At 47.1% G+C, this 17,758-nt stretch overlaps 1 protein-coding gene across 2 annotated transcripts in view; it reads left to right on the top strand.

Moving 5' to 3' along the window:
* The first annotated feature begins 4,405 nt into the window (after nucleotides 1-4,405).
* Nucleotides 4,406-17,758, top strand: part of HLF (HLF transcription factor, PAR bZIP family member) — a 64,314-nt gene continuing 50,961 nt past the window's right edge. For both annotated transcript variants that reach the window (XM_049861133.1, XM_049861134.1), the window contains exons 1-2: nucleotides 4,406-4,899; nucleotides 6,924-7,259. In XM_049861133.1, coding sequence (XP_049717090.1) covers nucleotides 4,785-4,899; nucleotides 6,924-7,259 — 451 coding nt within the window. In that variant the 5' untranslated portion in view covers nucleotides 4,406-4,784. The remainder of the gene's footprint in view (nucleotides 4,900-6,923; nucleotides 7,260-17,758) is intronic.

The following is a 17,758-nucleotide window of genomic DNA, read 5'->3' as shown; positions in this document are numbered from 1 at the left end:
GCACACAGTTGTTCTGAACTTGTATTGAATGGATAGGTGAGTAAACATCCAATAACACAATGGACTTATGGTCAGGAAATCTTGGTACAAGTCTTGGCTCTGCCTGGTGACCTTGTATAAATCCTCTGATCTCAGTGGTCTTTGTTTGAAATGTAAAATAACTGAATGGTTGTGGTAGACCGTTACTTTGGTGACTCCCAATGAACTCTGCCACCTAATTTTCATGTCCTTGTGGAGTTTCCTTCCCATTGACTCCAGGCTTGGCCAAGTGCTTTGCTCTGGGCATGGGGACACTAGCAAGCCTTGATGAGAACTTGCACATTGGAGCTTATCTTGAAATGCTGGCTCTTGCAGCCTTGAGTTGCAATGTAAGAAGTCTGGCTACTCTGCTGGAGAGACCACATGAAGAGACCGTATAAGGGGGCCATGTGAAAAGGGGAGAGGCTGTGAGACTACGTGGAAAGAGAGAGAAGGCCAGCCATCCGACCGTCCCAGGTAAGCCTGGCCCAGATTGCAGAATGGTGAGAAATAATAAAATGGTTGTTATTTTAAACCACTAGGTCTTGGTGTGGTTTATTACATACAAAGTGGGTACCATTGGTTCCTCACCAGTTTTCAGGACCCAGTGAGATGGTACGTGTGGAGGTGCTTTTCAGTGGAGAAGCACTAAGCACATATCATTGTCATTTAGTCAACTCTGACTCATAGTGACCCTACAGGACAAAATAGAACTGTCCCATAGGGTTTCCAAGGCTGTAATCTTGGGTTTTTGGGTGGGTAATCTTTACAAAAGCAGGCTGCCATATCTTTCTCCTGTGGTGCAACTCTTGGGTTCGAACTGCTGACCTTTCAGTTAGCAGCCAAGTGTTTAACCACTGCACCACCAACGGCTGTTATTTCTGGCCGTATGCACAGGAGTCACGGTTCATGCTCATCTGCAGAGATCATCCCTTTAAAAACTGGCCTGTGGAATTGAGGTTCTTGCCATCCTATAAGGAGATCTGATTGCACAGTGGTTAAAGCGCTCAGCTGCTAACTGAAAGGTCCAGTGGCTGCAACCTATCAGCAACTTTGTGGGAGAAAGATGTGAAAGTCTGATTGTGTAAAGATTTTAGCCACAGAAACCCTATAGGGCAGTTCTACTTTGTCCTATAGGGTTGCTATGAGTCAGAATAGACTAGACAGCAATGGGTTTGGTTTTGGGGTTTATCATCCTATAGGCGTTTAACTTCTGGTTCATTCTATCCCTCTTCTCTCACCTGGCATGTATCCATCACTGTTTTCTGTTGAAAAAGAGAGATTGATTTATAGTCTTATGAAAAATCAAATAAAACAAGTTTACAGAAAAACTGAGTAAAAAAAGATGTACCAATTTCATTGATCTTGCCAAGAGAAAGGACAATAAAAGTTTGAAAGCTAGTCAACTCTCATAATAATTTCAAGTCTCTAGCAAATACATTTGAATTTAGAGAAGGCTGAGCTAGAGAGAAGAGTCATTGCAGGTAGTCTAAGGGCCTGGCCCTCAATCTGGTCCAGTCAGGGGAATTACATGAACCAAATTCTCCAGAGGCTGATTGGCCAACCAGAATGGAAGTTATCCATTTAAAATGAGAAATGTAATTTCCAATCCCAAGTATTAGGCTCTTCCAGGTGGTAAGGAAAAGATTACCTTAAGAAGCCAAACTACTTTAATTGATTAGGGTTTCATGTCTGGAAACATGGGGAAGTAAGGGAGGGCAGGCAACTGTGAACAGGTAGAACATCTGGGTATGTTCATGGCAAGTCCATGTGTTAGAGTAAAGAACTGTGCATATGGTTTTCATGGCTGTAAGTTTTCAGAACCAGATAGCCAGGCCTTTCTTCCAAGGCACCTTTGGGTAGGTTTGCCCTACCAACCTTTTGGTTAGTAGCTGTCATGGATTGAATTATGTCCCCCCAAAAATGTGTGTTTCAACTTGGTTAGGCCATGATTCCCAGTATTGTGTGATTGTCCTCCATTTTGTGATTGTAATTTTATGTTGAGAGGATTAGGGTGGGATTATAACACCACCCTTACTCAGGTCACCTCCCTGATCCAAGGTAAAGGGAGTTTCCCTGGGGTGTGGCCTGCACCACCTTTTATCTCAAGAGATGAAAGGAAAGGGAAACAAGCAGAGAGTTGGGGATCTTACACCACCAAGAAAGCAGCACCAGGAGCAGAGCGCATCCTTTGGACATGGGGTCCCTGCACCTGAGAAGCTCCTCGACCAGGGGAAGATTGAGGACAAGGACCTTCCTCCAGAGCCGACAGAGAGAGAAAGCCTCCCCCTGGAGCTGATACCCTGAATTTGGACTTGCAACCTACTAGGCTGTGAGAAAATAAATTTCTCTTTGGTAAAGCCATCCACTTACGGTATTTCTGTTATGGCAGCACTAGATGACTAAGACAGCAGCCGAGCATTAGCTGTTTGTGCCACTCTTAGTAACATGGTGGATTGCTATACGAAACCTAGGTTACGCATACTTTTGTGCACCTGGTATCTGTTTCTAACCAGTCTGAGAGGATACTCCCGACAACACTACCTATGAGCTTGAAGTATGTGGGGGAATCAAGTCAGGGAAATGGCCTCATCTCCAAACAGAATAAATAGAATGATGGTGGAGAAGGAGTCTCTTTTGTGAAAAATAATACAACAGAATTGGAGGATTCGCAAAGTCCGTGAAAGACCGTTAGCTCTAAACTCACCTAATGTAAGTACCCATGTCACCTCCATCTATCCATATTTGCTTTTTTAAGACTAAGTTGTAATGTTTGTTTATACGCCAGACCGTAAACTACGAGTTCTTGAACATACGATTATGTCTTATTCATCGTTTTCTCCCCAGTCCTGGCATGGTCCCTGGCGTACAGTTGGTGCTCAATAAATGTATATGGAATTAACTAAAATCCTGATGTTTCTGGAATTGGACTGAAATTTGTCTCTGAGACACCATCTCACTTGGAAAGTTACCTTACCCTGTCCTCATAGCTTTAGAGTGAGGAGAACTATCGAGGTCACTTGATCCTGGGCCGTTTGTTAAGGAAAGTGCATCTCTGAACAGAGCAGAAGTCACCTCTTCAGTTACTGGTCTTCTGGCTTCTAAGGACCTTCCCTCTTACCCCTCCTTCCTGGGGGGCTTCAGGGAAGTGGACCCTGCCAGGGCTCCACCACACCCCACCCCAAAACCTCAGTCTAGGGTCACAAAGGCCTTTCTGTCTCACCAAAATAATGTTTCTTTCATTTGGCCCATTCTGCCTTGTAGCTCCTGCCCCAGATCCTGCTATTCTCATCTTAGTAGGGGAAAAGCGGGGAGGGAAAGAACCTGCTGTCCTCCCCCAGCTTTCCAGGCCTGGATGCCAGCGCTCCCGCCACCGTGCCCTGTGCGTGCCTGTGTCCGCGGTGGACACCCGGGGTCACACGCAGGGCTCTGGGCACCACGAGCGCCTCGGGGTCCAACTGGCCGAGGGAGGAGCTGCAGTCGCCGCTAGGACCACGAACACCTCTCCCCCGCCCCCAAAAAATGCTTTACAATATTATTTTAATGACGGTGCAGACCTTGTAACCTGACCCAGGCACAGTCACAAATACGTTCCTGGAGCAAATACACCCCAAACCCTGTTCAGTGGCTCTGTCCTGCCCTCGTCCAGTTTCCCCTGATGGCGTGGGAAAGTAGTCACAGCAGCCCCGTCCGCCGCTCCACGCTCCTCTCCGCTCTGCGCATCACAGTTGAGCTTCTAGCCAGTAGTCATTTATTGGTGGTTGTGGAAACCGGCCAAGAGGCTCTAAGCTTGGTTGGAGCCAGAACACGATTTTAGAGGAATATTTGTCTCCGTTCGATGTAAACCACGCATACTCACTTGGCTGCTCATTAAAACTACCTGGGACGTTTTAAAAACCATTGCTGCCTGGGTCCCACCCCAGGTATTCTGATTTCATTGATCTGGGGCGCGGCCTAGGCATCGAGATTTTTTAAACTTAAGTCATTCCCAGGTTGAGAGCCAATGATAGAAACTCCTCATGCTTCTCCCCGCCCTGGAAAAAAAAAAAAACAACTAGATTCTCAGCCCAGGTCGGTGGCCCGGTGGATCGGGCACCTGCCCCTTCGCAGCCCACCAACGCTTTCCAGATCCCGGAAAACTGGCGCGCGCGACGACGCTAAACACAAGGCGGAGGGCGGGCGGGGCGGTGGCGATTGGGGCGGGGCCTCGCGGGGCTCCGCCCCCACACGCCTATCGGCGCGCGGTGCGGACCCTGACGTCACTCTTGTCAGAGCCCCGCACATGGGCGGCCGGATGCGCTGAGCCGGGCGCTGCGGGGCCGCGGAGCGTGGGGGAGCAGCGGCCGTGGCGCGGGGCGGGGGGGCGGGGCGGGACGGCGCGCGGCCTCGGGTGCTCGCGCGACGGGGCTGGGGCCCGCACGCTGCCTGCGGCCGCTCTCTCCTGTTGTCTTTCTTTTCCGCAATTTTCAACATTTTGCGAGACGAGAGGTTCGAGGCAGGTGGCAGCATCCTGCACGTCGCCGAGGACCCCGGGGGCACTTGGCGCACTCTCCGGGGACCATCTGCAACGGGAACCCGAAAGTTTTTGCTTTTTAAATTTTTATGCATACGTATTTACAAAGATAAAAGTAAATTTTTTCTTCTCTTGTTTCCACCGCCTTGAAAGAGACTACTTTTGCCAAAGGACGGAGGAAACAGCTCAGCAACATTTTGGGGGGGCGGTTGGGTTTTTTATTTTTTAAAGAAAAAAAATTGAGTGCATCGCGATGGAGAAAATGTCCCGACCGCTCCCCCTGAACCCCACCTTTATCCCGCCTCCCTACGGCGTGCTCAGGTCCCTGCTGGAGAACCCGCTGAAGCTCCCCCTTCGTCACGAAGACGGTGAGCGCTGCGGCGGCCGCGCCGCTCTGGGAAGGGGCGACGCTCCCGGGACCCCCCGGCTTGGCATCCCCGCAGGCCCGCTGGAGTACCCACCTCCCGCCCTCCCTGTCCCTGGCGAACCCCTCGGTCAGCAACATGGGGGGGAGCGCTGCCAGCCTCCCTGGTGCCGCTTCGGCGGCGCAGGGAGAAGGTGTAACTTGTCAGGTCAGGCTTGTCCCCTACAAGGTGTACCCGCACGGAGAGCGAAACCGCCTGCGCGAGAGCGGGGCTCGGCGGGCTGGGAGGAGAAACCGGGGGGCCCGCTACTGCCCGGTCGGGGGCTGGGGGAAGTGGCTCGAGTGGGGGCTCTCGCCGCGTAGCCTGGGTATTGGGATGGCCTTATTGCTTCTGTTATTAGTATTTGGAATTCTGGAGGGGAGAGCGGCCGAGCGTTTGCTCCCCAAGAAGGGTAATTCAGAAAGGGGGTGGGGGCTGGGGCCGGTGGGGGGAGTGGTTTCTCGGCTGGAAGCCGTGCACGCCTCCAGCGCTGACACTTTCCCGGTTCACTTTTCCTGGTGGGAGGGGAGAGTCCAGCCGGCTCACGTGTAAGCGCGCAGGAGCCTCCTCTGGCTTGAGCCATTTCTTGGTAAGTCGCAAACCTTCCCCAGGCAACCTTGACTGTAGCGGGAGAGGAGGGGTGCGTGCAGGGAGGCGCGGAGCCAAGCTGGTGCCGCCACGCATTTGTCATTTGGGCTGATGGGTTTCGTGCTTTCGGAATCCCAGCAGAAAATGTGAACCCTGCGGCTCATAGCGTAAAGTCTTGAAAGATTATTTGGCCGCAAATAGCTTCGCAGTGCTTGCATCTCCTTTCCTAGGGACAACCTGTTGCTTTGCAAGAGCTGAGAGGTTTGGTTCGCAGTCTGCAGAGCATAGCTTCCCTCCCTTAACTCTCCTTTAACGGATAGCACCTTGGGAGGAAGGGGCCGCCTGCAGGCTTTTGCATCTGTGGGTGTTTTAAGTCAGATTCTCGGGAAATGAGACTGTAGAGGGTTGGAATGGATGGCGGTGGAGGCTCTGCTTCCTTGAGGAAGAAACTGAGAATTCCCTAATCCCAGATTACCACAGTGCCTGGGTAAAAAAAAAAAGAACTGGCAAAATTCAGAGCATCCCCTTAAAAACCAGATCAGGTGACTGATATTTCCAGGTAGGAAACAGCTACATACTTCCATATGTAGAGTAGTATGTAGAGTGTCTCATCTTTTCCAATAGCTGTACATGTGACAGTGCATAGACATACAATTCTTGTAAATCGGATCATACTTAAGCGTTTGGGAAGGAGGAGGAAAAAAAAGCACTTTCTATTTTAAAAACTGCTTTTGTGTAAAACAGTGTGCTCCACTGGCTTGAGGAGCAAACACCGGAGCTCAGAAGGCTCTGATTTTTCTTCTCCGTGTGTGTAAGACATGGATCAAGTGCCTTCAAATTTCAGAGCTTCCATATCTTCAATACTTTGTTTAAAGAAAAGCAGAGAGTCCCTGCTTTACCAAAATTGAGATCACCCACACCCTGGCTTTGTCATCTGAATGACCCAATGTCATTGGTGTCATGGGTTTCCTAGAAAATGCATCCTGCCTGATTATTGGCTGTTTTCTTAAATCTCACAGCAGTCGTATGTAGTCGCAGGTGTTATTTCCCCACTTTAGACTGACGTCCTTTATCTCCTCAGGTAACGCACTGGAGCTCTGTTCTGCTGTTTTTATTCTAGATCAGTCTGTAGCCCTTCCCAAGGACTAGTGCTTTCTTTCCAAAGTAAATAGGAAGATGTTGAAACACAGGCAGAGAGCCATGTCCTGCCTGAACTTTTAACTCTGGATCCACAAAGAACAGCAGCCCGGGAAGGACCCCTGTGTCTGTGAGAAGAGGCGAAGTTCTGAAGCAGTGTTAATGGCAGAGGCCAGGAGGGGTGTTAAAAGCAATGCTTTTTATTTTTTTCTTTCCTTTTTTTTTTTTTTTTTTTTAAGTCCGTCTTTCCTCTTTTTCTGCAGCATTTAGTAAAGATAAAGACAAGGAGAAGAAGCTGGATGATGACAGTAATAGCCCGACGGTCCCCCAGTCAGCATTCCTGGGGCCCACCTTATGGGACAAAACTCTTCCCTATGACGGAGATACTTTCCAGTTGGAATACATGGACCTGGAGGAGTTTCTGTCAGAAAATGGCATTCCCCCTAGCCCGTCGCAGCACGACCACAGCCCTCACCCTCCTGGGCTGCAGCCTGCTTCCTCCGCTGCCCCTCCTGTCATGGACCTCAGCAGTCGGGCCTCTGCACCTATTCATCCTGGCCTCCCGTCCCAGAGCTGCATGCAGAGCCCTGTCAGACCAGGTAAACCCCTCAGAAGGTTCTCCCTTCAGATGCAGAGGAGGGCGAAGGGGAGGAGCAGGGTGGCCAAAAAAAATCCAGCAGGGTGGAGATGGCGTAAATGTCTTAATACTCAGGGTGGCTTAACATATATGTTTTAAAAGAGGAACCTTGGGGTGAGGACCCAGGAATAGGCATTTTTAACCCACTCCCCAGGGAATTCTGATGCAGCTGATCCAAGGACTACAGTTTGAGAAATGCCAGTCTCCAGTTTGTGACTGGGCTAATTAATATCCATTTCACCTCCTGTCTCCCTTCCTCATTCTCAAAATGAATGGGTAATAAAAAAAAAAAAATTTTTTTTTTTTTTTTTAGCTAAACAATTTGGGTACATTTTCAACAAGGCTGTGGTTTACCTACATTTCTTTTTCTCTGGTCTGAAGGAAAAAAAAAGTGAGTTTGGAGTCAGGGACGGATATCTTTTTTATCACGTGTTGCCAGTTGATTTCATTGAGAAGTTGAATCCAAAAGCAGTCTCTCATGTTAAGCATGGCTTAGCCTTTTTCAGTGCCAGGCCCCACCTCTCTCCTGCTGCTGTTTGCATACACTAAATTGTTCCTGCTTTTGTTTTCTTCTCATTTTCATCTGTACATTACTCTTAATCCACTTTTACCAAAGCCTCCAGGGCTGCAATGTCAGCTGTAAATGGTGTTGAAATATTACACGAAAACGTCATCTAAAATGACCAGTACTTCAAAACCCACTGCCAAATGCTCAGATCCAAACACAGGTTGAGGCAGCTCTGGCTTTATGTCTTTAGCACCGTATAACACAAAATGAACAGGAAGAAAGACCATTTCATGTGCACAGGTAACCAGGAACAGAAAGCGTGAGGAAGGTCATGGAGCTGCAGGCCTTAGCTGCAGGGGAAGAGAGAAAGCAGGACAATGTGAGACTTGTACTAGAGATCATTACTGAACTCTGCATCCTTGACTCCTGTAGAAATTTCTGTGACACACAGAGCGAGGTTAAAATGGAAGGAAATGATGCAAAGGAGAAAGAGAACATCCTATCTTGAAATATTAATATCGGAGTTAAAGCTCTCCCTTTCAAATCTCTCTCTGCTGTCCCCTTCTCCAAAATCTACTTTGTATCATAACGCAAGGCCACTGGCTGCAATAGAATTAAGTCTTAACTTCTGGCCACCCCGGGAGGCTGCAGAAACTTGGGAAAACACTCCTTTGTGTGAACCTGAGCCCCTGCTACTTAGAATGTGCAGTGCCATTATCTCTGATTTCTTCACAGGAAAAGACAACCAGCAAAATAAATAGCCATTCAGATTGAGAAAAGGACCAGAGGAGAAGGGAGTGAAGCCCCTAGTGGTTCTGCTCTGCAGACTGAGACTTACCACTTTGTAGCCAGGGGACCTTAGAAAGTGACGTAACCTCTTGGTGCCTCGGTTTCTCTTTATGTAAAAGAGTATGAATACTTACTCAGTTGAATTATTGAGAAAATTGGAGATAATATGTATAAAGGGCCAGCTGACTAGCACCAGGTGTTGGATTAATTGGAACTCTCGTGGTCATTGTTATATCTATGTTAGCTTGTATCTTTTATCTCCATTCTTGTCGTCTCAAATACCTTCTTAAAGTAATTAGGTACAGTATATAACCTTCCCTTCTGGAGAGAAATATCTGGAGATTTTGCCCAATAGTTAATAGATTGGGATGTTTTACTCTAATACCTACAATCACTTATCAAGTATTGTCAGTCCCCTGCCAGGTGTAGCCACCACTTGTCCATCAGTTTGTTGCACTGCGGTGGCTTTCGTGTTGCTGTGATGCTGGAAGCTATGCCACCAGTATTTCAAATACCAGCAGGGTCACCCATGGTGGACAGGTTTCGGTGGAGCTTCCAGACTAAGACAGACTAGGAAGAAAGGCCTGGCAATCTACTTCCAAAAATTATCCAATGAAAACCTTATGGATCACAACAGAATATAGTGCTGGAAGATGAGCCTGTCTAGGTTGGAAGGCACTCAAAATACACTATAGCTGCAACACTGGACTCAAACATACCGACGATCGTGAAGATGGTACAGGACTGGGCAACATTTTGTTCTGCTGTCAATAAGGTCTCCATGAGTCATAGCCCATTCGATGGCAGCTGACAACAACAAGCCAAGTATAGCATGTGAACCATGTTAGAAATACTGTATTTTTTTTTCCCGAAGAGGTATGCTAATATTTGGCCTATACATTTTGGTCCCTACTGCGAATCAAGAATTGGGGTTTTGGAAATTGAAGTTTCTTTAATGGTCATTTGCCAGAGCCTACTTATGAAATGTGTTGTGTCAGCATTCTTCGTAAATTTCAGTAACTCGGATGCCCTGGTCAGAGTTGCAGTCCATAGCACAGGACTTCTGAGTTTCAGTGAGTATCATGTTAATAGGGGCGAGACACTAGGACCAAGAGGGCACTAGTTTAGAAATAAGCTATTCATTTAAATGTCTTTTTTTAATAATGGAAATACACTTTAAAATAATTTTCTTTTTCTGATTGAAAACTCAATATACCTAATAAGAAAGGAAAAATTGAAAGCTTTTTTTCAGATCTCAGATTCAGATAAAATAAGACTGTACTGTTCATATATTGTTGATCATTACAAGAATATAATGAAAAAAAAAATCAAGAGGATGTGGGCTTGATGGATGGTCTGTTATGAGAACGCCTGAAAAAGGAGAAACTTGTTGATTACAGGCAGTCCCTGAAGGGTTCCATGCCTAAGTCTCTCTTTAATTTGAATTCGTACAGTCGGAACAGTTAGGTACGGTTTGTATCTAACATCGGTTAATCAGACATTTGTCTTGGAATATAGTATGCCTTTCTATGCATAAAAACATTAAAGAAACACTTCTAGATACACTAAAATATCTTTAACATGACAATACAGTAATAATAATAATGTCTGGATGGGCTTCGTGAAGTAGCTCCTGTTTGTTGTCATGAACCATTGTATGTACCCTGAATTTTTAATAGGCTTTACAGCGGTTGGTTCAAACCTTCAGGTTGTACGTGAATCAGGTGTTCATAACCCGAGGTCTGCCTGGATTCTGGGTAGCTGACCAGGTTAGAAGTATGAAGTTCAGCCTGAGGAAAATGAGTCCTTGGAAGGGAAGAGCACAGATGTAGCCTTAGGCATTCTGGGAATTGTACAATTTCAGTGTAGACCAAGGGTTCTCAGCCTTGACGCTGCTGATACTTTGGGCTGGACAGGCCTTTGTTGTGGAGAGCTGCCGTGTGCGTCGTAGAATAGTTAGCAGCGTCCCTGGCCTTTACACCCTCGATACCAGGAGCACCACCAACCCCAGCTGTGACAAGTAAAAATGTCTCCAGAAATGACCAAATGTCCCTGGGAGGGACAGTCACCCCCAGTTGAGAACCACTGGTCTAGATCTTTAACTTGGTCAGAAAAATCTGTTTTTAACTCAGGGCGCTGTCACCTAGATGAATCCTTTTTTACGTCCCGTAACCCTTTATGGGGAAACCCTGGTGGCGTAGTGGTTAGGTGTTACAGCTGCTAACCCAAGGGTCGACAGTTCAAATCTGCCAGGCGCTCCTTGGAAACTCTACGGGGCAGTTCTACTCTGTCCTATAAGGGTCGCTATGAGTCGGAATCGACTCCACGGCGGTGGGTTTGGTTTTTTTGGTTAACCCTTTATGGCATAATTTTGGGGAACATCAGGAGACGTTAGGTTCCGAAGAAGAAACAGAACGGTAGTGTGTAGTTGTAAGCTGTTAGTTGCTCAAACCTAAGTCATCAGGCTAATCAGGAGATAATTGCAGACCAGTGGCACTAGCCGTTTGTTTTCTGCTGTTTGCCCAGCATGCATCTTTGGAGTCATGCTCAGTAGCATTGTGTTGTTGTCAGTGCCACCTGTCTGGCTGAAAGGAAATGAAGCCATAAACTGAGAAATTATGCATTCGTAGGTCTACCCCCAAGGGTGTCTCAGAAGATAAGGTGAGCATTCTTGTAAATTCTCATATCATTTACCCTGATTGCTGCTCCCCCCGACCCCATTCTTTAACCTGTTTCCCCTCCCACACCTATTCCTCTGTCTAGCTCTCCAATCAGACTGAATCAAATATCTGAAGAAATAAACTTTTTCTTGAAGAAACGATCCAGGGAGTCATTGAAGCCTGTTAGGGCTATATTGAGATTACTAAACTTTCTAGGCTGATATCTTAAGGAAGTGCAGAGTGGTGGTTCTTGGATATTGTCGCCACCTGCGGGGCCTTCTCAATCATCCAATATGCAGCACCCTAGGTGTTCCCAGGCCAGCAGAGATGCGGGACTGCTTCAGGGTTTACATTTCAGATGCTATCAGAGGTGGCACTGTCCTGGAGGTATATGCTCGGTATGGAAAAATAAGAATGCGTGTTTGCCCTGAGAAATGAGCGATTGCTTTAAGGACAGCAATCCCTTTAGGGAAAGTCATCTCTAGCAGACAAAGGCAGAGTTATTTTTAAATCACATGCTTGCAAAGCCAGATTTGAAATCATTTCCTCTGGTGGTTTTTCTTTGAATAGCTTGGGGGTATCCTACCACTGTTAAGCCCATATTCAGCTAAGAATTAAGAAGGTTCTCTTCCCAGTTCCAAGCACTGAGAGCAGGTTATGAAGCCCTTCCATGTGGTCTTGGATGGAAGTAGAGGGTGGCACACAAAGAGCTGGGGAGTGGGACAGAACTTACTGCACCTGCCTACTTGGAAGTTGGTGTTGTCTCTGCTGACTTTGGTTTTTGACCAGGTGTTGGCCTGGAAGGGAAATGCTGGTCGCAGAGGTTGAGTAGTAGATGAGTGGGGCTCTGTGCTGGTGGTTCTGGGATTATGGGAGGGCCTGCTAGGGCAACAGGATTCTCTTGCTTTCCCCAACATCATGAGATGAGGCTTCCGTGCCTCCCTCCCATTAGGGGCATGCAGTTCATAGATCCCACCCCCACCTGCCAGGATACTGTTATGTTTGCAGGTTGGGTGCGCCATGATGGACAGTTGCTGTATCTTGGTAGTGTGTCCCATGCATCAGGATCAAGGGGATTATGAGGAAAAAGGGAATCCACTTCGTTCAGGAAGGCAGTGGACTTTCTTCTGTTTCTTGCGAAAGCCTGTCTTCTTCACCAAACCTTGTAAATGACGTGCTTGCCCTATTCTAGCTTCATACCAAACCAAACCCATTGCCATCAAGTTGATTCTGACTCATAGCGACCGAGTAGAACAAAGTAGAAGTACCCCATTAGAGTTTCCAAGGAGCACCTGGTGGATTCGAACTGCTGACCTTTTGGTTAGCAGCCGTAGCACTTAATCACTACACCACCAGGGTTTCTGTGCCACCATTAGTGTTGCTGAAATTCCCATGACAATAGTCCCTAGCCTTCTGGCAAAAGGCATTTTCTGAAATGTTGGTGGTTGGAACCTACCCTTTCCTCTCTGAGAGAGAAAAGACCTGGAGATTGCTCCTGTTAAGACTACAACCTAAAAAACCCTACAGGACAGTTCTGTCCTGTCACATGGGTTTACTGTGTGAAAATCGACTTGACAGCATCCAACAACAAAAACATGAAAAGCAGAGGAGTCCCTGGGTGGTGCAAATGGTTGACGACTCAGCTGCTAACCAAAGATTAGAGGTTAGAGTACACCTCGAGGCCTTCAGAAGAAGGGCCTGGTGATCAACTTCCAAAAAAAAAAAAGAGTCCTTGAAAGTCCTATGGAGCACAGTTTTGCTCTGACACACAGGGGTTGCCATGAGTCGGAGTCTAACTTGACAGCAACTGGTTTTTTACTGGTTTATGTAGAGTGAGGAAATTTAGCAGTTAAGAGAGTAGGTTCGGGACGCAGGGGCTTGGAATCACGTCCTGGGCCCACCGTTGACTTGCTGCGTAACTCTGTGTGGACTTAATACCCTCGTGAAGCCTCAGCCTCCTCATCCATGCAATGGAGATTATAGAGTCCTGCTGCCGTGGGCCGTTAGCAGGATTAAATTAAATAATGCATGACAAGGTATTGGCACCATGTGTGGCACAGGAATGCTGGGCGCAGAGCTGTGTTAGGAGGTCGGTGGCCTGGGGTAAGGAAAAGATTAGCTGGATCCCCAACCCCCATGTCCATTTATGGATTTGTTTCATGCAGTCCCCTCCCCTCTGCAAAATTAGGACATGGTTTTTTTTCCAGCGTGGCCACACTTATCCTGTGCACTCTGCCTGGGCTCTCTCCTCCTCCCGGGTCTGGAGGAGCCACTTCCCTGATGTTAAACCAGCAGCATCACTTGTGGGTTAGCAGCTCCTCTTCTGCCAGTGTGGAAGCAGCCGCTCATGTGAGCCCTGGCAACAGTGGCTGCTGCCTGCGTGACCGTGCGCTCCAGGCACGTGGCTGTGCCCTGTGGAGCTCGCCCAACTCTGGTGGTGTGCTCGCTCACTCCCTGCCCCCTCTCATCTCCTCCCAGTAGAATTACAGCAAGTGCCAGCGCGAAATTGTAATCCTGGCCCTGGCATAAGAAAGCTGAGCTCTGTAGGGCAGTTCATATGCCAGGGAAACCTGTTCTGTCCACCGGCCCAGCCAGACCCCAGCACTGGCCCTCTCTCCTGCCCAGAGGCCCTGTCTTCTCTGCTCCGCTGCAGTGGGCAGGACTCTTGTAGGCCAGCTCCTGCCAAGGGGCTTGGCAGAGTCTTTCCAGTTCAGCACTGTGCCTACCAGACTAGAAAAACAGCAGTGTAAAGACAGAACTAGGTGCAGGAGAAGGAAAGGTGGGGGCGGGAGGAGAAAAGAGCCTTGATAACGTCCTCGTGTAGAAAGCTGGGGATGGGCCGACAGCAGGGATTTATTAGGTTTCTCAGAAACCTCTCTTCCAACCAGCACTAATCACTTTTACCCAGGAGTCATTTTTTATGTCCCAGCAGTGAAAATGTAGGGAAGAGGGAAAGTTATAGGGGAAGTCATAAGATGGAGAAAACATTAGGAAAGAATCTATTAAAGAGGGGAGGGAGAAAGTACAGGTCTCTGATTCCATAGTGGGGATGGTTCAGTATCTTGGTCCCATGTTATATTTTTCCTTTATGTTTGAGGTTCCCCTGAGCTGCTGGCAATATGTCTTAACCTGAAGCTGCTAAACCATTTTTTTGCTATAAACTCAAACTTCCTTAAGGCCTAGGGGCTTGCTGGCTCACCATTCAGTGTCAGTCAGAATGGCCTGTGTTGGAGACACAGGTCTGTATGGGCAATACAGTCATATTTTAGAGCACAGGCTTCAATAAACAAACAAACCTGGGTCTGAATCCTGACCCCACCGCTCACTAGCTTACTCAGGATCTTGGGCAAATCATTTAAATAAACTGAGCTTCTGATTTCTCATCGGGACTTTGGAATAATCACTGGACCTGCCTCAGAAATTGAAGGTCATATGAGTATGTAAAGTACTTTGCACAGGGTCTGGCAGGTCTGGCACACAGGAAGCACTCAATAACAGCTAGCTGCACGAGCTACATCTTCACCACCATCTCGTCTCATGTCTCATAGGAGGACCTAGCCCTGGGCTCATGTTTTGTTGTTAGTTGTCATCTAGTTGATTCTGACTCATAACAACCGCATGTGTGCAGAGTGGAACTGCTCCATAGGGTTTTCAAGGCTGTGGCTTTTCAGAAGCAGATCGGCAGGCCTTACTTCCCAGGCACCTCTGGGTGGGTTTGAACCTCCAACCTTTCAATTAGTAGTCTAGCGCCTAGTCATTTGAGCCGCCCAGGAACTCCTATTGGACTCACAGGGAGTTGCAACACTTTTGTCTTCCTAACCAATTAAGGACTCTGATCAAGGAGTTTGAATTTTTCCTCTGCTCCTCTGGCTGATCTTGCTTGCCCCTCTCCTAGCCTGAGTTTCAGGCAACGTTGGATAGATGACTGTACCCTTTTCTCATTCTTCTTTGTCCCTAGGATTAAAAAAATCAAACAAAGAAGTTTGAAGTACTTCTTGAGATTTCTTCCATGACATATTTGCTAGTAAATAAATAAGTAAATGAATTAATACATAAATAAACATTACTATTGAATTTTTAACCATAGACATCAATAATTATGTTTGAAGGCCGTCTAATGACCTCGGGGTAAGGAAACTAAAGCATGGTACAGTGCTGGAAGAGGAGGAGAGAGATACAGTGTATTCTCCTGCTTGTAAGCAATACTGTTCATAAGCATCTCAGAATAATAATTGTCTTCCCTGCCTCAGCCCAAGTTGTCCTGCAACGGGAAAGTTCTTAATCTTTCTGAACCTTCATTTTCTCATCTGCAAAATGGCTGCCTTGTTGGGTTGTTGTGAACTTTCTATAGCTAAGGTGCACGAAGGGCCCAGTGCGGCACCTGGCACGTAGTAGGGCAGCCTTCACCCCAGGTCAATTCCATTACTTTTCTCTAGTAAATGATACAGCCATTAGGAAGCAACAGAGGAGATCATCGGAGGAGAGGAATGATGTGGATGGCCCCAGAAACAGTGTTTGTTTTTGCTCTGTGACAGTGTTTGTTTTTGCTCTGTGCTGCACGTTGGGGAAGACAGTCAAGAAGAGGATTTGTCCTCTAGTCTCAAAGAGATGACAACTGAGTAGGGAACACAGAGCTTTCGGGAAAAGGGATGATGAGCGTGTTTTCAGGTGCCAAATGACAGGCATGTAGAGGCTCCCTCCATTGCCTGTTGAGAAGAGGATGATGAAAGACATGAAAAGTGAGTAAAACATTTTAAAGATAAATGAGCGAGCAGTGTAGACAATAAGGGCTGCCAGACCTCACGGGAAGCAGCCAGTGCCCAGGGCAAGAGCACCCAGGGCAGGAGTGCTCAGGGCAGGAGCGCCCAGGGCAAGAGTGCCCAGGGTGAGGCTTCTTGGAAGAGGTAGACCTTTGTTGAGCCTGGGAAGGAGAGAGGTGAGGGAGCCAGACTGGGGAGTGGGCAGTGGAGCGGGCAGAGTTAAAGAGGCGGAAATGTCCATGGGGGGACAAGGTATAGATCCAATTTGGCTGGTGCAGAGAATGCACATGGAAGAGTGAGGCAGGTAAGTCCGGAGAGATAGGTGCCATCCAGGCTGGCAGCTTCATGAGTGCCAGGCTACAGAGCTTGAACTTGATCCAGGAGGCAGTGGAGAGCCATTGAAGGTTTTTGAGCAGGGAAATGGCATGAAGACATTTCCACTTGGGTTCAAGGTTAGATTTGAAACATTTTTAGATACTTGACAATTAGTTCCCTCTGGCAGATCGGGACTTCCTTACTGTTATTATTTTAAAAATAAATACTCTTCCTTGAACATCAAAAGCTTCTCAAAACACAATGTTCTGATGATTTAGAGAAAGTAATTCAAAAACACAGGGTTTAGGTTTCACATATAAAGTCCTTAATTTTGGTGATTGGGGGAAGCACTCTTGGGCAAAGAAATAGTTTGAGGGATTTGAATGGTTTAGAATTTAAAACTCCAGAATCAGGCTTGGTTGGTGTGTCTCAAAGGAGTAGAAAAATAGATTTTAATAAGCCCAACCCATTGACATTCATCACTCTTAAATGCCTCTATTTTATAAAGCCTGCTAGGTTTGCAAACAGTATATTAAACCGAGTTGTGTGTGTGTGTATGAGAAAGAGTTAACACTTGAGTGACACGAATAGAGCTTGATTTTAAGGATTACCTGCAGCAGTCCATATCAAGCTAAAAATACTTAGCCAGGTTCCTGGCCAGCTTATTAATTTTACTCCTAAGAGACAAAGGAGTCGTTATTAAACAGTTTTGCATTCTCGAGTCCTGACCTTGTATTTGTAGTTCCCCTCTTCCCTGAAACCCACGATGAATTATACATGAGACGTCATCATGGAGGGGGTGTGTGTGTGTGTGCCCGGGGAAGGGTCTGTGCAGGAGGAAACAGGATCCTGGGGGAGGGAGGAGGTACTGAATAGCACTTGCATGAAAAATCTTACTCAGGTACCCCTGCAGTGTACTCTGATTATCATGCCAAGATTACTGAAAACTGGAGGAATTGCCACAACCCAAATCAGTTCACTTAAAAAAAAAAAGTCATTGTGTGCAATTTCACCTCCAGCTACGTGCAGTAGACGGTTACAGGAGTGTGGGCAGAATCTCGTGTCTGTTGGTAGAAACTACATAGCCCTTGTTTCTATTAAATTGGCTCCTGGTAGATATAGACTCCATGACTGGATGCGAAAATTCCTAAAATGTTTGCTTTCCTTCTTTTCTGCCTTTAAGAGATATCATTACTGCCTTACCTCACTGCTCATCCAGCTCCTAACAGGAATCCTGCCTTGTTCCCTCTTCTGAGAAATTACACAGACCCACTGTCACAAAGAGTTCGCCTAAGTGGGGAGGGAGTTTAATCTGAGAATCCTGTACCTTCATGATCTTTGGAAGAATGCTTTGGAATTTGGGATCTGATAATGAGACGTGGCTGGTGGCTAATTAAACCCTCTTCACTCTCGAATCTTGCCTGGGAGA

Source organism: Elephas maximus, chromosome 19 (assembly GCF_024166365.1).
Source record: "Elephas maximus indicus isolate mEleMax1 chromosome 19, mEleMax1 primary haplotype, whole genome shotgun sequence".
Taxonomy (NCBI): domain Eukaryota; kingdom Metazoa; phylum Chordata; class Mammalia; order Proboscidea; family Elephantidae; genus Elephas; species Elephas maximus.
This window is presented reverse-complemented; position numbering and strand designations above follow the sequence as displayed.